Below are 26,615 nucleotides of genomic sequence, written 5' to 3'. Positions count from 1 at the left end.
TTCTTTTCTTTTTTTTTTTTTGAGACGGAGTCTTGCTCTGTTGCACGGGCTGGAGTGCAGTGGTGCGATCACGGCTCACTGCAACTTCCGCCTCCCGGGTTCAAGCGATCTTCTCGCCTCAGCCTCCTGAGTAGCTGGGATTACAGGCACACAACACCATGCCCAGCTAATTTTTGTAATTTTAGTAGAGACGGGGTTTCACCATGTAGGCCAGGCTGGTCTCAAGCTCCTGACCTCAGGTGATCCTCCCGCTTCCGCCTCCCAAAGTGCTCGGATTACAGGCATGAGCCACCATGCCTGGCCAATGCTGTGAATCTTGATTCTGTCTCAACATCTGGAGACTGGTTCAAAATAGGTAAAATCCAAAATGAGCTTTGAAGTGTGTTGAATCATAGCTTGTCAGTAGACTGGCTCCAGGATGCCCTTCATTCTTGAGTTCTTAAGTTCCAGTGAAATTCAGGGGCCAATTTATGGAAAGGTCTATTGTTGATACCTATAGACATTCTAAGGGGAATTAGTCATTCTAGGACTGATATACTCTAAAATCATCTGAATTAACAACAAAACTGATTTTATTTCCTTAACATGCTTTTGGATTAGTACACAGACCTATAAGAAATGAGGGAAAGGCTGAGGTGGGAGGATCACTTGTGCCCAAGGGTTTGAGTTCAGCCTGGGCAATATAGTGAGTCCCTGTCTCTTAGAAGGAAAGAAAGAGAGAGTGAGTCAGTTTTTCAATATAAACATTTTTTGGTAAACATTGTCTTATACAATATGATTCTATAAAACAAGTCCTAGAATTAATTATTGACCTTATGGTTGTTGCTGTAATAGCAACTTGAAAATATTTCAGAAATAAAAATTAGAAATTAATCAAGCACGGTATTGGTATAGAACTGCACTGTCCAATATGATAGCTATTAGCTATCCTGTGGCTATTTACACATGTGGCTATTTACATTTAAATTAATTAAAATCTAAAAATTCAGTTATTCAGCTGGGTGCAGTGACTTACGCCTGTAATCCCAGCACTTTGGGAGGCTGAGGTGGGTGGATCACTTGAGGTCAAGAGTTTCAGAACAGCCTGGCCAACATAGTGAAACTTGGTCTCTGCTGAAAATACAAAAATTAGCCAGGCATGGTGGCGGGCGCCTGTAGTCCCAGCTACTCTGGAGGCTGAGGCAAGAGAATTGCTTGAACCCAGCGGGGCGGGGTGCACAGGTTGCAGTGAGGTGAGATTGTGCCACTGCACTCCAGTCTGGGCGAAAGAGTGAGACGACTCAAAAAAAAAAAAATTCAGTTGTTCATTTTAACTATATTTAACTACATATTAGCCACACTTCAAGTGCTCAGTAGCCACATGTGGCTACCACAATGGACAGCGAAGATATAGAGTATTTCCAGCATCATAGAAAGTTCTATTGGACAGTGCTGGGATAGGCTCTTAGAGGCTCTGGGTGGTACTAGCAAAGTGGGGGTTTTATTTGTTGAAGATGTCTTGATTCTGTAGGATCTGAACTGTTTTTGTGTTACAAGAAGTGATGAGCAGGCCAGGCATGGTGTCTCACGCCTGTAATCCCAGTACTTTGGGAGGCTGAGGTGGGTGGATTGCTTGAGCCCAGGAGTTCGAGACTATCCTGGGCAACATGGCGAATCCCCATCTTAAAAACAAATTTTTTTTTTTTTTTAATTTTGAGGCTGAGGCTGCAGCAAGCTGTGGTCACACCACTGCACTGCAGTCTGGGCAACATGGCAAAACCCTGTCTCTACTAAAAATACAAAAATTAGCTGGACGTGGTGGCCCATATCTGTAGTCCCAGCTACTTAGGAGGCTGAGGTGGGAGGATCACCTGAGCCCAGGAGGTGGAGGTTGCAGTGAGCCAAGATCACGCCACTTGCACTCCAGCCTGGGCGACAGAGTGAGACCCTGTCTTAAAAAAAAAAAAAAGTAATGAGCAGATGATGCTCGAGTTTAATGGAATGAGAAAATAATATAAAGCTTTTCTGATTTAAGAATAAATGATTCCCGAGGCAGGCAGATCACATGAGGCCAGGAGTTCGAGACAAGCCTAGCCAACATGGTGAAATCCTGCCTCTAAAAATACAAAAATTAGCCAGGCATGGTGGTGCACGTCTGTAATCCCAACTACACAGGAGCCTGAGGCACGAGAATCGCTTGAACCTGCGAGGCGGAGGTTGCAGTGAGCTGAGATCGCACCACTGCACTCCAGCCTGGGCAATAGGGTGATAGAGCCAGCCTCTCTCAAAAACAACAACAAAAAAAGAATAACTGATTCCCAACTAAAATAAATGTGCATAAAGTTGCATGTACATCCACGTGGAGCTAATAAAGATTGGTACATCCATGCAAGAATGAGGCAGATGTATATATGCTGATATATTTAAGATATACAGTTAAGTGAAAAGGGCAAAGCATAAAATGATGTACCAAATATGATACTACTTGGGAGGAAAAAAAACAGGGATGTACACGTATATATTTGTGTAGACTTAGATCATTCAGGAAAGATGAGAAATTAGCACTTGTTGCTCTGCAGCTGAGAAAGCTGCAAAATAAGATTGTCAAGTGTGTGAAGGAGAATTACTTTTCTCTCTATATCCTTTTGTTTTTTATTTTTACTTTATTTAAATATTGCAAAGTGAAACCCTAAGAAAGTTACAAAGCAGGGGCATAATAATCACCAGATGTCAGAAAGAATAAATGTGCTTTTGGGTTGACTTAGGAAAGATGGAGTATGGGTTTTTTTTTTTTCTTTTTGGGACAGGGTCTCACTTTGTCATCCAGGCTGGAGTGCAGTGGTGTGATCACAGCTCACTGCAGCATTGACCACCTGGGGTCAAGTGATCCTCCTGCCTCAGCTTCTTAAGTAGCTGGGACTATAGGCATGTGCCACCAAGCCTGGGTAATTTTTTCATTTTTTTTTTTTTTTGTAGAGATTAGGTCTCATTATGTTGCAAGGAAGGTCTCGAAATGCTGGGCTCAAATGATTCTTTTGCCTCAGCCTCCCAAAGTGCTGGGATTACATGCGTGAGCCACTGAGCCTGGCCAGAGTATGGGGCTATCTTTGAAGTGGATTTGGCTGGAGTTAGGAAGACTTAGAGATAAGTGCTACGGTGCCACTGCTTGTAATAGCGGCCATTTTCTGCAAAGAAGAAAGTGATCAGAGTTTGACAATCTATTATTTTTAAAGTTTGAATTAATATTGAAATATAATGTTTGCAGAAAAAAGGAATTCACTTTATGTCTTCAATTTGATGTATTCTGACAAATGTGTATTGTCTGTGTAACCACCACTCCTATCAAGATAGAGAACATTTTTATTGTGTCAAAATGTTGTTCCCTTGCTGCTCTTCCCAGATGATATCCTCCACTTCCATCTCTGGCCACCACTGACCTAATGACACTGATATAATGACAATGTCATTATAAGCACGATCAGTTTTCCTGTTGTAGAATTTCATGTAAATGGAATCATACAGTGTGTGCTCTTAGGTGTCTTTTTTCACCATAATGTTGTGTGTATTAATAGTTTATTCGTTTTTATTGCTGAGTAGGTGGCAATCTGCTTCTGTGCTTAATTAACCAAATGTGGATTTTCTGCAGCAAATAGCCTGGAATTAATTACTTCTCTACTAGCCTATGCGTTCCTCTTTAGCTATTCACCCCCTTGATATGCATTTTCGAGCTGCCCTGTAGGTTAGGGATTATAAGGTAATTTAACATCAGCTTAACTCATACAAAACCAACAGCTAAAATTTTGGTTTCTAAGCCGGAGACCTGTGTTGTAAATGTGGCTCAGCTGCTCACCTGGGGTAACTTCTGATCCTCTAGGCCCCTGTATCAATGGGTTTAATCCTTGTTCTTATGTGCTTTGTCCAGATAACTTGGGCAAAGTTAAAATACTGTTAAACTTTAGGTATTATAACATTGCTCATAGTGAGATTCCATTTATGTAGAATAAATAAATAGAAATTAAAACTTAAAAAGAGTCCCTGTATTAGTTCGTTCTCATGCTGCTAATAAAGACATACCCCAGACTGGGTAATTTATAAAGGAAAGAGGTTTAATTGATTCACAGTTCCACATGGCTGGAGAGGCCTCACAATCTTGGTGGAAGGTGAAGGAGGAGCAAAGGCATGTCTTACATGGCAGCAAGCAAGAGAGCTTTTGCAGTGGAACTCCCCTTTATAAAACCATCAGATCCTATGCGACTTGTTCACTATCATGAGAACAGCACAGGAAAAGCCCACCCCCATGATTCAATTACCTCCCACTGGGTTCCTCCCACAAAACATGGGGATTATTGGAGCCACAATTCAAGGTGAGATTTGGGTGGGGACACAGCCAAATCATATCAGTTCCTGACATAATATCAATGGCATAGAAGTCAAAAATGAGAAACCATGTTGGACTCTGCAAAATATTAATAAGAATTAACTTTCATAAATTGATTTTTAGTTTTTCAAAATATAACTAGTAGCGACTAAGCAAATGGGAGACCATATTATGTTTTATTATATTAATAACCTCTGTTCTTTTTAGTATCTTTTAGTGTCAGTTAAAAAGCACTAAGTTGTTTAGAACAGAAGACATACTTTGTACACAACTTAAAACAGTATGTGTAGATTGGATCTTCTCCAGCTGACCTGTTATGTACCCTTTAAAACAAGTAAATCATCGTTCAAGGAAACTTATTAATAACTGTTAGATGGAAATATGATTCAAGGGAAGATAAATGTGATTCATGTATTTGAATCATGTATTTGAAGATGATGCTACAGAAGGTGTTTCCTGCCTTTAATTATAACTTAGGAAAACTATCCTGTTTATTACAGATTCATAGTCTGCAATTGAAGCCATTGCTTACTTTTATGCCTCTAGCTTACTTTCATCATAGAAAGGATAAAACAGTATCATTGACTTGCACATAAGCAGAGTATTAAATATGTATAGAGCAAGAATGATGATTTTCTATTCATCATGAGTGATGCATTTGGTTGCAGTGCATGTTTTGGTGCCTCTAGATAAACTTTTTCCCTGCCCCTCAACCTGTATTCACAGGCTGTGTCTGGAAAAATTATCAGGCATATATGGTGTTTTAAATTGCATGGTGTAGGTATTCTCCCCCTGCTCTCCACCAAGTGAATGGTACATAGGTGTTGTTAGAGCCCTCAAAACAAAGGAGAGTAATACAAATTTTGAAGAGAACATTGCCTGTCACTAATGTGATAACATGAATAATTCTACTGTGGTTGAGTTGAACTTTGTAAGCACTAAAAAATTTATAAGGTGAAATAGGAGAAAAGAGTATTTACCTATGCCACCTTGACATACTGATCTATAGTAAGTTTGATTTTGGGGGTGCAAAATGTTTTGTGATGGGCTAGCTGAGATTAGGAGTACAAAGTAGGGAAGTTTCATAAGGCTAAATATATTACTCTACCTAAAAGAATGTGATTCTATCGTTTATAAGGTCAAGATTCTCAGAATAAATATTTTCTATTTTGATAACCAAGCAAATTTACAATAATAATTTTCTTGCTTATTCTTCCCACCTCTTTAAAGGGAAATGATATATAAAACTGCCTTCAAAATGACATTTTTAATGTAATAAATGGATTTGACTGATCTTTCATTTTGGATTTCTAAATCTGCACTAAGATGGGATGTAACTTTCATCAAGAAATTCTATATTTATGTTTTTTTGCCTTTAGGGATCTAAAAATGTAGAACTTTCAAATTACAAGGAAGAATGCTTTCTGTAATTGACTTTACCTTATTTTCAGAAGCATTGGCACACTAAGAAAATGTCCTTTTTGGTTTGATGATGTGGGGGCTGTATGCACTTAGATTGCTGAACGAGGATCAGCTTGTGGTTTCCAAATGTTAGGACCATCTGGATTTTTTTTTTGAACAAAACAGTTTTTAAAATATATTTTTAAGGAATGCATTTTATAATTTCTTGATGAATTTCATTAGGCCTACTAAAAGTGCTAATAAATCAGAGAATTGTAATTCCTCAGATACACATGGCATAATGAGATAGTAATAGTAATGCATGCAATTGTATGGTATCTACACAACAGATGTTGAATGTATTTAAACCTTTAAAATATTTATTTTTACTTGATTAAATGCTATATTCAGTTTACAAGGAAATTTTCTCTCACCTTATTTTTTCTCTGTAAGGCATATGTCTCTGTAATGGTATATCAATCTATGTACTGAAAGTTTTGATAGAAACACTAAAGCATAAGTAATGTAAAATCTTTTATTAGTTTGTTTTAATTTTGTCTTTTCTTTTTTTGCAGAAAGCACAGTCATGCCAACAGCGACTAGATAGGGAAATTTCCAACTTTCTCAAAATGATTAAGGAGTGTGACATGGCTAAAGGTAAAAAGACAAGCACTATCCCTACAATCACTCTTTAACACATAGATATTGACCTGTTGTAGTTTTGTTTGTCTTCATTTTTAAACAGTTTTTGGTTTTGAATTAAGAGTTATATTTGATAAAACTATTTTGAAACTTTAAAAGGGCAATTTAAAGTTTCTACTCACAGAGGATGCTTGCTTTAGAGATTAATAATGTTTTTATCCTTTTAAAAAAAGAAAGATAAATTTAAAGTTAATGTTTTTGGCCTGTAAATTAATTTTGGCTGCAGAATGAGAATTCTGCTTATGAATCCCAGAAGACTTGGGTTTTGGAGTCAGAATGTCTAAAGCTTGAGGCCTGGTGCAGTGGCTCATGCCTGTAATCCCAGTACTTTGTGAGGCCAAGGCATGTGGATCACTTGAGGTCAGGAGTTCGAGACTGGCCTCGCCAACATGGTGAAACCCTGTCTCTACTAAAAGTACAAAAATCAGCCGGGTGTGGTGGCATGTGCTTGTAATCCCAGCTACTCGGGAGGCTGAGGCAGGAGAATTGCTTGAACCTAGGAGACGGAGGTTGCAGTGAGCCGAGAATATGCCGGTGCACCCTAGCCTGGGCGACAGAGCAAGACTCTGTCTCTCTCTCACACACACCCCCCCACCCCCCACACACACACCCACACACATACACACACACACAAAGAATGTCTTAGACTTGAATCCTTACTCTTCCACTTACAGGCTGTTACTTCGAACAACACTTTTAACTCTTGCGAGCTTCAGTGCCCTCATCCATAAAATAAAGTTGGTTGTTTCAGGCCTTGGCCTTTTATGCTTCTATAAACATATATATGATCTTGTCTAGCTAATTATTAATCTTCCTTTCAGTAATAACTTTTTATGTCTTCATTCTCTATTATGAGTTATCAAGAGTTGACTATAAATAGCTTACAAGGCTGGGCACTGTGGCTCACACCTGTAATCCTGGCACTTTGGGAGGCCAAGGCGGTGGATCACCTGAGGTCAGGAGTTCAAGACCAGCATGGTCAACATGGTGAAACCCCGTTTCTACTAAAGATACAAAAATTAGCTGGGCATGGTGGCACGTGCCTGTAACCATCTACTCAAGAGGCTGAGGCAGGAGAATTGCTTGAACCCGGAAGGCGGATATTGCAGTGACCCAAGATCGCGCCACTGCACTCCAGCCTGGGCAACAGAGGGAGACTCTGTCTCAAAAAAAAAAGAAAAATAAATAGCCTACAAATCAAACTTAAGTATTGAGAAAAAGGTGCCTATTCCTGGGTAAATTAAAAAATTATGTTTCTTAAACTCTTAACAGATGCTTAGACTTTAGCCATGATGCATATATAAATGACTTCACCAAAGTATAAATGATGTAGTTATTTGTGAGTTTATGAGTAACTTTTTTTTTTTTTCCTTGAGACGGAGTCTTGTTCTGCCTCCCAGGCTGGAGTGCAGTGGCGCGATCTTGGCTCACTGCAAGCTCCGCCTCCCGTGTTCATGCCATTCTCCTGCCTCAGCCTCCAGAGTAGCTGGGACTACAAGTGCCCGCCACCACGCCTGGCTAATTTTTTTTATTTTTATTTTTAGTAGAGACGGGGTTTCACCATGTTAGCCAGGATGCTCTCGATCTCCTGACCTTGTGATCCGCCGGCCTTGGCCTCTCAGAGTGCTGGGATTACAGGCGTGAGCCACCACGCCCGGCCATGATTAACTATTTTAATCACATGTTAGTTTCATTTAGTCGACTCCAAGATTCAGTTTCTATATTTCCAGGGAATGTGAGGAAATGTTAATATTAGAGTAAATGGACCATAAGTATTCTGTATCTGTCCAAGTGTACCTATGGCATCTCTTTACTTCAGTTGAACAAACATATATTTTTATCAGCAGTTATAGCCTTGGGAAGGGCAGTGGTTAGGTTATTTTGATTATTAGTTGCAGGCTGGAGTATTATATTACTTAGCACTGTTCATTCTCAATAGACTTTAAGATAATGTGTCATATTACGTATAATTCACATAACAAAAATCACACATGTGAAGTGTACAATTCAGTGGTTTTACTCTATTCACAGAGTTATGCAACTATGACTGTCATTGAGCTTTTAAAACACGTCAAGAACTACCAAAAAGTAGGGAGATTTAAAAGATGTAGAAACATTTTAAAGATGTAGAAAAGCACATTTAAAAGATGTAGAAAAAGTCCAGTGATATGAAATATGAAGATTAATTCGTTTAACCTGGACCACATCGATAAATTATATCAGAATTAGAATTACAACCAAATTAAGTTTTAAAAAGAATCTTGAGTCAAATCTCTTGTTTCAGATTGCCTGTATGACATGTCATTCGTAATGATGGTATGCATATCTGTATTAGCAATGATTGAGCAGATAATTAATCCAACTTGGAGAAACTGAGAAGAAATCAACATTGTTTAGAGATATGCGTAATATTGATACTACAAAAGAGATAATTATGGACATTTTCTGAAAAATCAGTACAGATAAACTGCATTTTACATAAATAATAAGTAAATAGGGTTAAGATGATTTCATGAATGGAATTGGAGAGTTGAATGTAATTGAGCCTGCCCTTACTGTCAAGGGTTTGTACAGGATAGTCTTTTACCTGCCATGTGCTTTATTAAAGAAAACTGATATTAGCCAGGCGTGGTGGTACACACCTATAGTCCCAGGAGGGTGAGGCTGAGGTGAGAGGCTGACGTGGTAGGATGGCTTGAGCCCATGAGGCAGAGGTTGCAGTGAGTCAAGGTCATGTGATTACACTGCAGCCTGGGTGGCAGAGCCAGACCCTGTATTGAGAGAGAGAGAGAGAGACAGACTGATAGATAGGTATTCTGCTCCAGACTTCTTACATAGTCTGCCAGTGACTTAAGATAAAAAACAAAAATGTTTGTAGACAGAATCCAGAGCTTATAGTTGTAATTGTTAGTTGACTTACATTTTAGTACAAAATTGCATTAACTTTAAGACCCAGATCCCTTCCTTCTTATTCCAATTTCTGCCATACTTGTTGAGTTCTATATCCCCTCAAATCCAGATCACTGCAGCAGCCTGCCCTTTAGTCCCTGTCTCCTGGGACTCTCCCTGCATTCCATCCTTGAGGGTAGTTGAATCAGAAGCCTTTAAGGAACTCTTCTAACTCAGATTCTGTAAAGTACTGCATTATTGCTGCCAGATTAATTTTTTGTAAAGGTACTTTTTGGATCATAATTTTTTACATTGAAAATCTTTTATAAATCCTTGCAACTAGAGAATAAAATGCAGACTTATCTGGGCATTTAAAGATTTTCATAGTCTGGCCACAGCCTAATTTCCCAGCGTTATTTTCAGTTATTCTCTCCCATGACTCCTAGAGAAACACCCTTGACCAAACGTTGTGTCTTTGATCGGAAATGCTGTCTATTGAAATATACCTTTTATTTTCTTGAGTGGACCTTAAACCTAATTTTTGTCTGAATGAATATCAGAGTTTCTGTATATAGTGTTGAGAACACATAATTCAAGGTTCAAGAATGTAGTATTGAAATTTTTACTATTTTATCTTTATCAAAAGCCTGGTTGCAAAAACAAAATCAACTAAAGCAATGAAACTTTTGGAAGACTTCCTGAAGGCCATGTTATCAATCCATTCTTCCATACATCCTTAAATGTACCATTGTGTATCCAATTTTTGTCTAGTATAAATATATTGTTTTGTGCATTTATATTTGATCACAGTAACTCAGGATTCTTAGGATGGGATTAGTGGGTGAAAATGTATGAATATTTTTGAGGCTGTTGATACATATAATTAAATTGCCAAAAAAGATATGTTACTTTACATGCCAACTTTTAATACATATACTATATTGCATGTTACTAAATGTGTATAGTGAATACTTGGTTAAATAAATTAGAAGGACTTCACTTATCTAAAATAAAAAAATCCTTTATAAGTTACCTGATGCTCTTGTCTCACAGCTCTTAGAATTCTTTCCTTCATGTTGACTTTAGATAGCCTGATGATTAACGGTAGACTTCTTAGCAGAAACCTTATAAGCCGGAAGGGATTGGGGTCCTGTCTTTAACCTCCTTAGACAGAATAACTGTCAGTCAAACTTTTTTTTGTATCCAGAAAACTTTTTTTTTGTATCCAGAAAAACTAAGTTTGATAAATGAAGGAGAAATGAAGTCATTTTCAGACAAATAAACTCTACGTGAATTTGCTACTACCAAACCAGCACTACAAGAAATGCCAAAAGGAGTTCTAAATTGTGAAACAAAAGCTCAATATGTACCAAAATAGAACTGGTTGGAAGCATAAAACTCACAGGGCCTATAAAACAATAACAATGAAAAACAACACAGTATCTAGGTATCGACTAACATGATGAATACAACAGTACCTCACATCTCAATATTAACATTGAACATAAATGTCCTAAATGCTCTACTGAAAAGATACAAAATGGCAGCCAACAGATAAAAAATCACAAACCAAATATCTTCTGTCTTCAAGAGACTTGCCTAACACATAAGGATTCATATAAACTCAAGGTAAAGGGATGGAAAAAGATATTCCACGCAAATGAAAGCCAAAAGCAGGCAGCAGTAGCTATTTTTACATCAGACAAACAGACTTTAAAGCAATAACAGTTAAAAAAAGATAAAAAAGGTCATTACATAATGATAAAAGGATCAATCCAAGAAGAAGATATTACAATCCTAAACTTTACATCCACCTAACACTGGAGCTCCCAGATTTATAAAACAATTACTACTAGACTAAGAAATGAGATAGACAGCAACATGGTAATAGTGGGAACTTCAGTATTCCTCCACTGACAGCACTAGGCAGATCAAGACAGAAAGTCAACAAAGAAACAATGGCCTTAAACTACACTGTGGAACAATGGACTGAACAGATATTTAAAGAACATTCTCTTACAGGAAAGGGGTCCCAATCCAGACCCTAAGAGAGGGTTCTTGGATCTCATGCAAGAAAGATTTCAGGGCGGCCAAGTGCGGTGGCTCATGCCTGTAATCCCAGCACTTTGGGAGGCCGAGGTGGGTGGAACACGAGGTCTGGAGATCGAGACCATCCTGGCTAACATGGTGAAACCCCGTCTCTACTAAAAATACAAAAAATTAGCCGGGCGTGGTGGCACGCGCCTATAGTCCCAGCTACTGGGGGGCTGAGGCAGGAGAATCGCTTGAACCCAGGGGGTACAGGTTGCAGTGAGCCAAGATCGCACCACTGCACTCCAGCCTGGGCGACAGAGCAAGAAAGAATTCAGGGCGAGTCCGCAGTGCAAAATGAAAGCAAGTTTATTAAGAAAGTAAAGGAATAAAAGAACAGCTGCTCCATAGACAGAGCAGCCCTGAGGGCTGCTGGTTGCCCATTTTTATGGTTATTTCTTCATGATATGCTAAACAAGGGGTGGATTATTCATGCCTCCCCTTTTTAGACCATATAGGGTAACTTCCTAATGTTGCCATGGTATGTGTAAACTGTCATGGCACTGTTGGGAGTGTAGCAGTGAGGATGACCAGAGGTCACTCTAGTTGCCAGTTTGGTTTTGGTGGGTTTTGGCCGGCTCCTTTACTGCAACCTGTTTTATCAGCAAGGTCTTTATGACCTGTATTTTGTGGTGACCTCCTATTTCATCCAGTGACTTAGAATGCTTTAACCATCTGGGAATGCAGCCCAGTAGGTTTCAGCCTCATTTTACCCAGCTCCTGTTTAAGATGGAGTTGCTCTGGTTCACACATCTCTGACAACTCTACCTAACAACTGCAGAATATACATTCTTCTCATTAGCACATGGAACTTCTCCAAGATAGAACACATGATAGGCTGTAAAATAAGTCTCAATAAATTTAAGAAAATTGAAGTAATATCAAATATCTTCTCAGACCACAGGGGAATAAAACTAGAAATCAACTCCAAAAGGAATGCTCAGAACTATACAATTACATGGAAATTAAATAATATGTTTCTGAATGATTTTTGAGTTAACAAATCAAGATGGAAATTAAAAACTTCTTTGAAATGAATGATAGTAGTGACACCAGTTATCAAAACCTCTGGGATAGAGCAAAAGCAGTGCTAAGAGGAAAGTTCATAGTGTTTAATGCCTGCATTAAAAAGTCGGAAAGAGCACAAATTGACAAGCTAGTGTCACAAAAAATACAAAAGATAAATGAAACAAAAAACTGGTTCTTTGAAAAGATAAACCAAATTGATAGACCATTAGTGAGATTACCGAAGAAAAGATGAGAGAAGATCCAAATAAGCTTAATTAGAAATTAAACAGGAGACATTACAACCAAAACCACAGAAATACAAAAGATCATTTGAAACTATTATGAAAACCTTTACATGCACAAACTAAAAAATTAAGAGGAAATAGATAAATTCCTGGAAACACAATCCTCCCAGATTAAGTCAGGAAAAAACAGAAACCCTGAGCAGACCCGTAATAAGCAGTTAGATTGAATCAGTAATTTAAAAATTGCCAACAAAAAAAGCCCATGACCAGATGGATTCACAGCTGAATTCTACTGGAATTCAAAGAATTGGTAACAATCCTATGAAACTATTCCAAAAGAAAGAGAAAGAAGGAATCCTCCCTAAATCATTTTATGAAGCCAGTATCACCCTAATACCAAAACCAGAGAAGGACACAACAAACAAGGAAAACTACAGACCAATATCCCTGATGAACATAGGTGCAAAAATCCTCAAAAAAATACTAGCTAATTGAATCCAACAGCACATCAGAAAGATAATACACCATGATCAGGTGGGTTTTGTTCCAGGGATGCAGGGATGCTTTAATATATGCAAGTCAATAAATATGATATATCACAAACAATTAAAAGTAAAAACCATGTGATCATCTCAGTAGATGCAGAAAAAGCATTTGATAAAATCCAGCATCCCTTTATGTTAAAAACTCTTAATAAACTAGGCATAGAAGGGACTTACCTCAAAATAATAAAAGCCATATATGACAAACCCATAGCCAACATCATACTGAATAGGGAAAAATTGAAAGCATTCCCTCTAAGAACTGAAATAAGAAAAGGATGCCCACTTTTACCACTTCCTATTCAACGTAGTACTGGAAGTCCTAGCCAGAGCAGTCAGTTAAGAGAAAGAAATAAAGGGCATCTATGTGGAAAAGAGGAAGTCAAACTAGTGTTGTTTGCCAATGATATGATCACACACCTAGAAAATCCTAAAGACTCATCCAAAAGACTCCTAGATCTCATAAACAAATTCAATAAAGTCTCAGATTACAAAATCAATGTATACAAATCAGTAGCACAGCTGTACAGCAACAGCGACCAAGCTGAGAATCAAATCAAGAAGTCAATCCCTTTTACAACAGTTGCAAAAAAATAAAATACGTAGGAATGTGCTTAGCCAAGGAGGTGAAAGCTCTCTACAAGGAAAACTACAAAACACTGCTGAAAGAAATCATAGATGACACAAATAAATGGAAACATATCTCATGCTCATGGATGGGAAGAATCAATATTGTGAAAATGACCATACTGCCCAAAGCAATTTACAGATGCAATGCAATTCCCATCAAAATACCATCAGAATTTTTCACAGAACTAGAAAAAAAATCTTAAAATTCATATGGAATCCCATAAGAACCTGAATAGCCAAAGTAATACTAAGAAAAAAGAACAAATCTGGAGTTATCACATTATTGGACTTTAAATTATACTGTAGAGCTCTAGTTACCAAAAACATCATGGTTACTGTTATGGGAAAAAAAAAAAAAGGCTCTTAGACCAGTGAAACAGAATAGAGAACCCAGAAATAAAACCAAATATTATACAGCCAACTGATCTTTGACAAAGCATACAAAAACATAAATTGGGGAAAGGACGGCCTATTCAATTTATATATTTGAAAAAAACATAAGTTGGGGAAAGGACAGCCTATTCAGTTTATATAGCTTTTCCCCAAAATAGGCTATCCTTTCCCCAGTTTATGTGCTGGGATAATTGGCAAGCCACATGTATAAGAATGAAACTGGATCCCCATCTCTGCCTTTTATAAAAATCAACTCAAGATGGATCAAAGACTTAATTCTAAGACTGGAAAGCATAACAATTCTAGAAGATAATATTGGAAAAACTCTTCTGGACATTGGCCTAGGCAAAAATTCATGACTAAGACCCCAAGAGCAAGTACAACAAAAATAAATAAATGGAACCTAATTAAACTAAAAAGCTTCTGCACAGAAAAAGAAATAATCAGCAGAATAAATAGACAACCAGAGAATGGGAGAAAATATTTGCAAACTATGCATCCAACAAAGGACTAGTATCCGAAATCTGCAAGGAACTCAAACAAATCAGCAAGAAAAATACAAATAATCCCATCAAAAAGTGGGCAAAAGACATGAATAGATGTTTCTCAAAAGAAGATATACAGTTGCCCAACAAACATATAAAAAAAAGGTCAACAGCACTAATCATCATGGAAATGGAAATCCAAACCACAAGGAGATACCATCTTACTTCTACAAGAATGGCCATAATGAAAAAGTCAGAAAACAATAGATGTTGGTGTGGATGTGGTGAAAAGGGAACACTTTCACACTGCTGGTGGGAATGTAAGTTAGTACAACCTCTATGGAGAACAGTATGGAGATTCCCTAAAGAACTAAAAGTAGGTCTACTATTTGATCCAACAGTCTCACTACTGGTATCTACCCAAAGGAAAAGAAGTCATTATATGAAAAAGACACATGCACATCCATGTTCATAGCAGCACAATTCACAATTGCAAAAGATGTGGGACCAACCTAAGTGCCCATCAACCGATGAATGGATAAAGAAAATGTGGTATTTATACAACATGGAATACTACTCAGCCACAAAAAGGAATGAAATAATGTCTTCTGCAGCAACTTGGATGGAGCTGGAGGCCATTATTCTAAGTGAAATAACTCAGGAATGGAAAAACCAAAAACCATTTGTTCTCATTTATAAGTGGGAGCTAAGCTTTGAGGATGCAGAGACTTACAGAGTGATATGGTCTTTACGGACTGGGAAGGAAAGAGTCTGGGGGAGAAATTAAAATCTACATATTGGACTGGGCACAGTGGCTCACGCCTGTAATCCCAGCACTTTGGGAGGCTGAGTCGGGCGGATCACCTGAGGTCAGGAGTTCGAGACCAGCCTGGCCAACATGGTGAAACCTCGTCTCTACTAAAAAAATACAAAAATTAGCCAGGCCTGGTGGCGGGTACCTGTAATCCCCGCTACTCAGGAGGCTGAGACAGAAGAATCGCTTGAACCCAGGAGGAGGAGGTTGCAGTGAGCCGAGATCGCGCCACTGCACTCCAGCCTGGGCAACAGAGCAAGACTCCATCTCAATAACAACACCACCACCAAAAAAAAAAAAACAACCACATATTGGATACAGTGTACACTGCTCAGGTGATGGGTGCACTAAAATCTTAGACTTCTCCACTAAGGAACTCATGCATGTAACCAAACACCACCTATTCCCCCAAAACTATTGAAATATAAAAACAAAATAGTCGAACTCAAGAAAATAAAACTGAAAAAAAAATCTGAGAGGAAAAGCACTTCTATTTAGCCTACTTAAAACTGTTTCCTCAAAATCTGGGCTTTGAGTAAACAAACTTACCACTTTCTCTGTTGCCGCCTGGTCCAAGCCACCATTGCCTCCCGCGTGGACATCTGAAAACCTCCTTGCTATCCCCAGATTTCACCCTTCCCCCTACAGCTTCTGCCCCAAATCCTCCCAAAATGTCAGTGGATTGAGGTCCTTTGCTGGAAACATCCAGTGGCTTCCAGATCTTCTCACTTGGAGTGAGAGACAGAGTCATTCTAATGACCTGCAGAGCCTTCCAGCCCCTTCCACCCCTCAGCCCCCCACCTCCCAGTTCCCTTTCTGGCTTCTCTCCAGCCTCATTGGCCTGGCCTACGCCTGCCAGTGGCCTTTCGTGTGCTGTTCCCTCTTCTGGAAGGCTTTTCTCCTGAGTGGCGTAGTCACTCCCTTCCTTCCCTAGGTCTTTCTTCAAAAGGTGCCTGCACACAGGATTTTCCTGGCCTCCTGCGCTGGTTTGCTCCTCCTCGTCCGCTCTGCCCTGCTTTGTGTACTGCAGCCTCAGCCCTGGGGCTTCTTGGCCCTCGGACTTGTGATTGGATTCAGCAAATGGGAGGCTCTGTCCGGAGACCTGCGGAGGGACGGGGGCGGGGAGGGGGGGGTGGGGGGGAGTCGTTTCAGGGCTTTACCTTCATTCCCTCCAGCCGGACTGTGGTTCCGCAGTGCTGCCGGGTTCCTCTGCCTGGCCACTGGCCTGATCTAGACTCCAGCTCTTGCTGGGCTTAGCAATACTGTCCTCTCCCCTTTCCCCCTCTGTGCCAGGATGGTAACTGTGTCCCGCACGCCAGTCTCTGTTACTTCAACCCTCCTCACCTTTGTGAGCAATCTCTTTTTCAAATTCTTTTCAGCGTTTTAATTTTCTTTTCTTTTCTTTTCTTTTTTTTTTTTTTTGAGACGGGAGTCCCTCTCTGTCGCCTAGGCTAGAGGCAGTGGTGCGATCTTGGCTCACTGCAACCTCCGCCCCCAGGTTCAAGCGATACTCCTGCCTCAGCCTCCTGAGTAGCTGGGACCACAGGCGCGAGCCACCGCGCCCGGCTAATTTTTATATTTTTAGTAGAGACGGAGTTTCTCCCTTTTGGGCAGGCTGGCCTTGAACTCCTGCCCTCAAGTGATCCACCCATTTCAGCCTCCCAAAGTGCTGGGATTACAGGCGTGAGCCACTGTGCCTGGACCTCAGTTACCTTTGAGCAGGCCAGCTCTTCCCTGCTGAGACCCTTCGCTGGTACCTCATCCTCTGTGAAGTTTACCTCCCCTCAGCACTTGTTACCCCTCTACCTTACTGTAGTTTCTCTTTGTTACTTATCAGACTTCCTATGAGTGTGTGTAGTTGATTGTCTGCCTTTCCCACCGTGGTATAAACTTCAGGGCAGGGATTTTTACCTGTTTGCTGATTATCTTTGGTACCTCAACAAAACTTGGCATGTGATGGGGATCTTTCTCTCCTCTCTCTCGCCGTCTCTCTTTCTCTCTGTGTGTGATGAATGAGTGAGTGAAATGAATGACCTACTTATCTAGCTTAAATTTATACCTTATATCTCTCAAACTCAGGGAGAAACAATAAATTTCTGTCAAGTTAGTAAATTTAAAGAGTGTACAAGTCAAAGAGACCTTTCAGAGACATGAAATAGGGAAGAAACCATCAGAACTGGGGCATATTTTGCATTCTTTTGCCAAGAGGGTTTCCACAGTTAATGCCACTGATTTTTATATCCTACTCCTCTCCCCTGAATTCTGTTTTATTTTCTGAGGCAAATCTTTGAGTAATTCTTTCATTGGGGGTCTGTGAGTAGAAGAATTTCTACCTTATCTAAATCTTTATTTCACCCTCACTGGGTTATAGTTATCTTCCACTAGCATTTTGAAGATGCAATTGCAACTTATTCTGACTTCTGATATTTTCTTTTTTCTTTTTGAGACAGAGTTTTGCTGTTGCTCAGGCTGGAGTACAGTGGCGCAATCTTGGCTCACTGCAACCTCTGCCTCCCAGGTTCAAGTGATTCTCCTGCCTCAGCCTCCTGAGTAGCTGGGATTACAGGTGCACCTGCCACCATGCCTGGCTAATTTTTTAAATTTTATTTTAATTTATTTTAATTTCTTATTTTTTAGTAGAGACAGGGTTTCACCACATTGGCCAGGCTGGTCTCGAACTCCTGACCTCAGGTGATCCACCTGCCTCAGTCTCCCAAATTGCTGGAATTACAGGCAATCTCTCGTCTTTTTTTTTCCCTGTCCCCCAAGCCCCCTTTTGTTACTGCAAAGATTTTTCACTTTGTTTTTGGTATTCTGCAGTTTTATTCTGTCTCTGGGTTTGGATTTTGTTGTTCTATAGCTTGCTTTAAACTCTGTTCTTTAATTCAAGGACTCATTTATTATCTTTCTTTAAGTTAGAAAAGTTCTTAGCTATTATCTCTTCCAATTTTACTTCATCATTCTTTATATTTTCTCCTGCCAGAACTCTTAATAGACATATGTTGAGTCTTCTCGTTCTATCCTCCTACCTCATTTCTTATTCCATTTCTTTCTGTTGCATTCTGAGTACTTTTCTTAGATCTATTTTCTAGCTTTAGTTTCTTTCTCAATTTAGTCAGTTTTTCTGCTTAATCTTTTGACTTTCTACTTTCTAATCTTAGTGACTGTATTTTATAATTCTAGAAGTTTTAGTTGGTGGTTTTAAAAATTTGTTATTTTTCCCCATAGTGACATGTTCTTTTATATTACATGCATTTCTAATTTTATCTCTAATAACTTCAGACATATGAATTTAAAGCATTTTTTTGAGAATGTTTTTATACCTCAAGTTGTTGCACAGCTAAGTCTTTTGTTTCTTCTGCTGAATGTCCATCACAATGGATTGTAACTTTATGGACAGCTCATCTTCAGTAGAGCTTGTGGGTTTTTTTGTTTGTTTGTTTGTTTTATTTTGTTTTTGTTTTTCCTGCTTCTTGGGTTTGGAGGTGTCCATATAGAGTAGTTTTGTGTGTGTCGCTGTTGAGGCTGTAAAGGTTTCTCTGCTTCTGGGCTACTAGTTTTAAATTTGGATTTCATATCTAGGCATGCTACAAGCTAGGGGCTTCAGTTTCTCAGGTTTCCCACCCAGAGCTTAGGCAAGAAAGTGTCCTTCTTCCCTGCATCCCTGAGCACAAGGGCAGTTTTCTACTCCCACTGTCACTAGGGGTCTGCCCCTTTACTAGACCTTACCCACTTGATTTGGGAGGCCAAAGCCACATACCTCCATTCATGTAGCTGTAAAGCCTCATCTATTTTGTTGTTGTTGTTGTGTTTTGTTTTGTTTTTATTTATTTATTATTTATTTATTTTTTGGAGACAGAGCCTCGCTCTGTTGCCCAGGCTGGAGTGCAGTGGCACCATCTCAGCTCACTGCAACCTCCGCCTGCCGGGTTCAAGCGATTCTCCTGTCTCAGCCTCCCAATTAGCTGGGACTACAAGCACACACTGCCACGTCCGGGTAATACTTTTGTATTTTTAGTTTTATCGTGTCGCCCAGGCTGGTTTTGAACTCCTGAGCTCAGGCAATCCACCTGCCTCGCCTCCCAAAGTGCTGGGATTACAGGCGTGAGCCGCTGTGCCTGGCCAGGCTCATCTGTTAATCCTCTGGGTGTATGTTCTGTCTGACACCCACCCCTATCATTGACCTTCCTACCGGGCATCACTGGTTAGGCCTGTTGCATCAGCCTTGCCTTTTGTTTGTTTGTTTATTTCTAGCATATCTGGGATTTTATTCTTTCAAACTCTGCACTACGTTATTTTACTGTTTTATTCGGTGTCTTTATGGATTGTGATTGGAGAGATGGTCCCATCAGCCTAGTCTGCTAGGTACCACCAGTGTCCCATGTTCTTTCTAATATAAAACATGTCAATACTCTACAATTTATATTATCTAGTATAAAGTAAACACATATAGCCTTTTTTTGTACATTGTCCTGTGTATTTGATGTATAGATAGTCCCTAACTTACAATGGTTCAACTTACGATTTTTCAACTTTACAATAGTGTGAAAGTGACATTTTCAGTTTATGATGGGTTTATTGGGATATAACCATATTGTAAGTTGCGGAGCATCTATATTAACTTATTTGTGCCTGGTAGCAGCCCTATGCATTATATACAACTATTCTTTCCATTTTACAGATAAGTTGACTGAGGCACAGGGAGCTTATATAACTTACTTAAGGTCACAGAGCTTGTAAAAACCAGAGTTAGCATTTGGCCCTAGGCAGCCTGGCTCCAGGGTGCGTTCTTAACCAATAAACAGGCTGGCATGGTGACTCATGCCTGTAATCCGAGCACTTTGGGAGGCTGAGGCGGCAGATCACCTGAGGTCAGGAGTTCGAGACCAGCCTGCCCAACATGGCAAAACCCTGTCTCTACTAAAAAATACAAAAATTAGCCGAATGTTGTGGCGTGTGCCTGTAATCCCAGCTACTCGATCCTGAGGCAGGAGAATTGCTTGAACCCGGGAGGTGGGGGTTACAATGAGGTGGGGGTTACAGTGAGCCAAGATCATGTCATTGCATTGCAGCCTGGGTGACAGAGCCAAACTGCATCTCAAAAAAAAAAAAAAAAAAAAACAGGAAAAAACAATAAACAGTCTGGAATGAATATCAAAAATTCAGTGTTGACCCCTGAACATTTGATCTAGGAACAGGAGAAGTTTTGCAGATTTATAACCAGATCTACAATGTAAGGTAGAATTTGTTGAGGACAATTACATTAGCTTGGCTGTTGTAGTTAAGGTAGTGTTTAAATCTTCATTGTCTTCTATTCAGAAGTTCAAGGGTAGAGGGGGATTGATGTAGAGTAGGAGTTTCCATTCCACAAAAAAGAAATCCCCCTTTTTTGCTGTCGTTCTTTTCCTTCTCTTTTCTTGTCCTCATTCTTTCTGTTCTTCATCCCTAAAAATACATCATCAATTCACTCAATTTCCCAAGACCAAACTTTGGAGTCATTGTTCTTCCTCTTTCTCCAAATATATTTTGTTGATCAGTTCTCCCATTCAAGTACTAACCAGGCTTGACCCTGCTTAGCTTCCGAGATTAGCTGAGATTGGGTGTGTTCAGGCTATAGATAGTCAGTTCTGTCTCTTAATATCACTGTACTTTGTTTCTCTTCCTATGTCCCCCTACCATTATGCTAAAATAGGCCATAGCCATCTTTCCCATTGATTACCACAACTTCTTGGCTGGCCACACTGCCTCCACAATTTTTTTTTTTTTTTGAGACAGTCTTGCTCTGTCACCCAGGCTGGAATGCAATGGCCGATCTCGGCTCACTGCAACCTCCGCCTTCCGGGTTTAAGTGATTCTCCTGCCCCAGCCTCCCAAGTAGCTGGGATTACAGGCGCATGCCACCATGCCCAGCTAATTTTTGTATTTTTAGTAGAGACAGGGTTTCACCATGTTGGCCAGGCTAGTCTCGAACTTCTGACTTAGGTGATCTGCCTGCCTTGGCCTCCAAAAGTGCTGGGATTACAGGCATTAGCCACTGCACCCAGTCCTGCCTCCACTCTTAAATTCCTTCATTTACCTCCATGGAATATTCCACAGAGTAGTTAGATGCTTCTGAAACACAAATTGGAACTGTCACAGCCTTAACAGAAGCATTCAGCGCCTTAGGGTATAATCTAAACTCTAAGTTGACTGACTTTATGACCTGTGTGTCTACTCACTTCAGCTGCTTCCTCTCTTACCTATTCCTTCCTTCCTTCTACACTCTGTGCAGCAACAGTGACCTTTTCTCATGCATTTGGGTCTTAGCATATGTTGTTTCCAAGGTATGAAATCACTTTTTCTCATCTTTTGCATGTAGTTTCCAGAAACTCCTCCTTGACTTCTCTAAGACTATGTTCTTATGTGTTTTCAGATCACCCTGCACTTTCTCTACCATAGCACTAGCCACTCTTTAATGTAATGCTTCCTGTTTCCATTTCTCTCTCTGGGCAGGCCCAGCCTCCTCAGGTGTTAGAAGGGACAGGAAGAGCAAGCAAAGGTACAGGCCACAACAGTTGCCCCTATTCAGGCCTGTCGTACAGGGCACTGGAGAGAGAGCTTCTGTCTTTGGTCCAAGCTTTCTTTCAGGCAGCAAGGTTGAAGAATCCAATAGGTGAGACAGTGTGGCTATGAGACTAAGTGATTTATTGCTCACTTTTACTTCTGCCAAAGTCTATTTTATTTTATTTTATTTTATTTTATTTTTGAGACAGAGTCTCTGTTGCCCAGGCTGGAGTGCAGTGGCACGATCTTGGCTCACTGCAACCTCTGCCTCCTGGTTCAAGCGATTCTCCTGCCTCAGCCTCCCGGGTAGCTGGGATTACAGGCAAGTACCACCTCGCCCAGCTAATTTTTGTATTTTTAGTAGAGACAGGGTTTCACCATGTTGGCCAGGTTGGTCTGGAACTCCTGATCTCAGGTGATCTGCCTGCCTTGGCCTCCCAAAGTGCTGGGATTACTGGTGTGAGCCACCATGCCTGGCCTACTTCTGCCAAAGTCTAGAAGACAGGCAAGCATCATACCCTGAAGCTCTCTCAAGCACTCAGAATGGATAAACTCTATTATGTCATCCAGTTCTGCACCTTATTCTTTGTGGCACAGACCTTTCCAAGACTCCTCTCTTGACCTTGGCCATAGGTGGCCCTTTCTAGATCATATGTGGCTCAACCCTAGTTACCATTTACTTCATTGACTCCGTTTTTCTCATAAGGACTTACCATAAGGTGGGGAACCCATTGGACAATTCAGTCAGAAGTGATGCAAACCCAATTATACCCTTTGATGAAGATTTCCTCAGTTTGATTAAAATTAACTTCCTTATTGCCTCACTTCATTCTCTTTTGCAAGAGAGTACAAAACACATTCTGTAGTTCTGCTGGCTTCTCTCCTGTTTTGTTTGACTCCAGGTCTTTGTAACTTGTACTCTTTTCTAAATTTTTAAATGTAATTCATTTTATTTTTTCCAAATAATAGTATCCTTCTCCTCTTACTCTTCTAAAGTCTCCCTTTAATCAGTATTATTCTTTCAATAGTAATTGTTTTATTTTCCATTTTCCTTGCTAGACAGCAAGCTCTGTAAAAACAAAGACTGTCTGTCCAACTTACCCCTTTTTCTCCAGCACCTAGCTGGTGCCTGTCACGTGGTTGCCACTCCATAACTGGCAGATGAAAACCTCTCACCTTGCTAGAGTTCTCATTGATCATAATTCTGAAACTATCTTCCCTCAGGACTAGTATATTTGGCACTCTATTTTAGAAGTGTTTATTGGGTTTATATTTAGCAATACAAAAATGTTCCTTGTTCTTTAAGATCCAACTCAAGTGCAACATCTTTTCATCAAACTATGGATTACTCTAGTCCATAATGACAATGCTCTTCTCTGAAATTTTAATATTTTTTAAAAGTATGCACAACTTGCTAGTTATGTCTCACAACATCCCTGATATTATCTTTTTATTATTCATTTAATACATGCCACTTTGAGCTATATATTTTATATCCTCCAGTGCAACGAATGTAAATTATATAGATGTAGATATATAGATTAAATGGTCAGAGGTACTTCTTCAGTGGATGATTGTATTCAAGGTAGTCATTTTAATTTGAACAAAAAATAGATTTATATTTTTATGTCTTTCAGCATGACCTCTTTTGATATTTTTCAAGTTATAGTTTTATGGAGTAGTTTTTAGAAGGTTAGTTGATTTTTATGTGCAAACATTTTTTCCCTGTTTTGAAAAGAGAGTACTGATTTTCATTGAAGCATTTATATAATTCCAATCTGATATGAAAGTCCATTTTATTTATTTATTTTTTGAGACAGAGTCTTGCTCTGTCACCCAGGCTGGAGTGCAGTGGCGCGATCTTGGCTCACTGCAGCCTCTGCCTCCCGGGTTCAAGTGATTCTCCTGCCTCAGCCTCCTGGGTAGCTGGGATTACAGGCGCACGCCATGATGGCCGGCTAATTTTTGTATTTGTAGTGGAGACGGGGTTTCACCATGTTAGCCAGGCTGGTCTCGAATTCCTGACCTCAGGTGATCTGCATGCCTCGGCCTCCCAAGGTATCAACCACCGTGCCCAGCCTTGAAAGTCCATTTTAAAATGCACTTTGATCATTTAGGTTAGATCAGGTCTTTCATGTATATAGTCATTATGTATTGCATTTTTTTACACCACAAAATATAAATCATCCCATTTTGTTATTTTCTGTATTTTCTCTGATCTTTAGCTTTGTCACTAGATTTTGTAGTTTTTGGACTATTTAGTCTCTCTCCTGTTTGTGTTTAATTATTAAAAAAAAGCCACATACATATTCGAGGTAGCACCATTACCAGAAGGGTAAGGATGGGGAAATAAAATGCCTTCATCCAGTTTTTTTGTTTTAAATACTTGTCCCAAATGATGGAAATATTTCAGTTAAATGTTGAAAAACAGGCAAAATATATTTTCTTGTGCCACAAGTAAAAAACAAAATGTAGTTAAAAATTACTTATTTCTCAATCTGCCCTAATCAACCAACCTATAGTAATATAAATGAAAAAGTTTTCATTTCACATTTTTAAACTAAAGGACCATAATTCTTTTAAGGTAAAATATAATAACTGAAGCCATTTGGATTCAGATTATATTTTACATTAAAAGAATTATGGTAGCAAGATGTGGAATAAGATATTTTATTAGTTTCCTTATTCATTTAATAAATATTTGAGAGGTTTTATTTTGGCAAAGCTTGGTGTTTGGATGGGGGTAAGGAGGTTTAGAGTTTACAGAGGGTCACAGAGAGACAACATACATTCAATGCTTCATGCCCCTATAACAAGTGGGTGTGGCTGCTGTTGGAGTCCAGGAGCAGCTGCTGTCATGTCCCATGGTGATATTTTGTTGTTGTTGTTGTTGTTGTTGTTTTTAGAGACAGGGTCTTGCTGTGTCGCACAGGCTGAAGTGCAGTGGTGTGGTCATAGCTCATTGCAACCTTGAACTCAAGTGATCCTCCTGCCTTGGCCTCCCAAAGTGTTGGCATTACAGGCATGAGCCACTGCACCCATTCTCCACAGTGATATTTAAGGAAGGCTTCCTGGGGGAGGATGGCATTTGAACTAGGCCTTGAAAGAAAATAGTTTTTTTTGTCAAGTAGGGAAACTTCTGAATATGGATAATTATTATTTCCGATATTCAAGTAACATGTCAATATTCAGCATTCAACATCCAATATTCAACAATATTTTGAAGACTGTTTTTAGGTAAACAAACATTTCCAGGAGAACAATCTGGCTGAAACAAATTTAGTTTATTGAGCATCTTAAATGTTAGGCTAAGGAAATGTGGACTTTTTTTTTTACACTAGGATAACAGTGGAGGTTGTCTGTACAAGGGATTAATTTGTTCACATAAAGAAACAAGTGTTTTCCCACTATTTTAAAAACTTACCCAATTAAAAATTGTTCAGCGTAATCATGAAAAATGACAGATTGTGAGCTTTTTATGTCTCTAAAGTTAAGCTTTTCCAATATGATCTTCTCACAGCTTCATGACTTTAAAAACGTTTTTAGTACGAAAAATAACTTTTTTCCTGAAAATCAACAGCATCAGATTCTTACAGCAGGCCAAATAAGGCAACATACTGGCCTTTTTGCATTTATTCATGACAGTTTAGTCTCTAAATATTAACCAGCTAAAACGTATTTGCAGTGATTCCCAGTTGGTCACTTTTCTAGAAGCTTAGCAATTTTAATTTTTTTTTATGTAACATTATGTAAACATAATTCTATAAGAAGCATGCCAGTGTGAGTCGAACGGACCCTGATGTGCTACACTGCAGTGTGGCATACGGCAAGGTTTGGCAGTTCTTAAACTGTTCTGTTGTGGAAGTTCATTTCAAAAATCATGTTTTAACATTAGCTTGTCAAAGAAATGAAGTAACACTTGACTCTTTTGGACAAAAGAATTCAACGTTCTCTCAATGGTGGATTCTTATGAAAACTTCTATATATATATATATATATATATATATATATATATACACACACATATATATATATTTGGAATATTTTTTGAAACCTTGCAGAACCAGTATTTTCAAACACTTGTAAGTATTCCTAAGCATGTATTTGGACAATTAATGTTGCTTCATGGTAACAAGTATCTAAAGTTTATGAAATATCTAAAACAGACAAAAACAGGATGATTAAGCTTATGATGGTATTTGATAAAAGAACTATATCTATGAATGGTAATGCTTCTATCTTCCTGCCATTTATGCCCTGAAAGTGGAAAATTACTAGATTACCCAGAAAATTTATGGAAGGCATAGGCTGTGTCTGTTTCTCCTGGTACATCTCCTCAGTACTCGGTCCACAGTTCGTGTTGAGACATCTGTTCAGGCACTATTTAAGTCGTATGGCACCTAGCATATGGTACTCTCTTTTGCTATTTAGCAACTAAGTAGAGAATAAATCTTCACAATGTGTATCAGAGGTTCAAAATGAAAAATAAAGTCTGTAAAGTCAAATTTGTTTTAG

General features: G+C 39.2%; 1 protein-coding gene across 6 annotated transcripts in view; it reads left to right on the top strand.

Annotated features, from left to right (window-relative positions):
• The window catches only part of OSBPL1A (oxysterol binding protein like 1A), a 235,375-nt gene that overhangs the window by 87,368 nt on the left and 121,392 nt on the right, over positions 1 to 26,615 (top strand). For all 6 annotated transcript variants that reach the window (XM_063699127.1, XM_063699129.1, XM_019013908.4 and 3 more), the window contains exon 14: positions 6,334 to 6,415. In XM_063699127.1, the coding sequence (XP_063555197.1) occupies positions 6,334 to 6,415 (82 nt within the window). The remainder of the gene's footprint in view (positions 1 to 6,333; positions 6,416 to 26,615) is intronic.

The sequence above is a fragment of the Gorilla gorilla genome, chromosome 17 (genome assembly GCF_029281585.2).
Source record: "Gorilla gorilla gorilla isolate KB3781 chromosome 17, NHGRI_mGorGor1-v2.1_pri, whole genome shotgun sequence".
NCBI classification, from domain to species: domain Eukaryota; kingdom Metazoa; phylum Chordata; class Mammalia; order Primates; family Hominidae; genus Gorilla; species Gorilla gorilla.
This window is presented reverse-complemented; position numbering and strand designations above follow the sequence as displayed.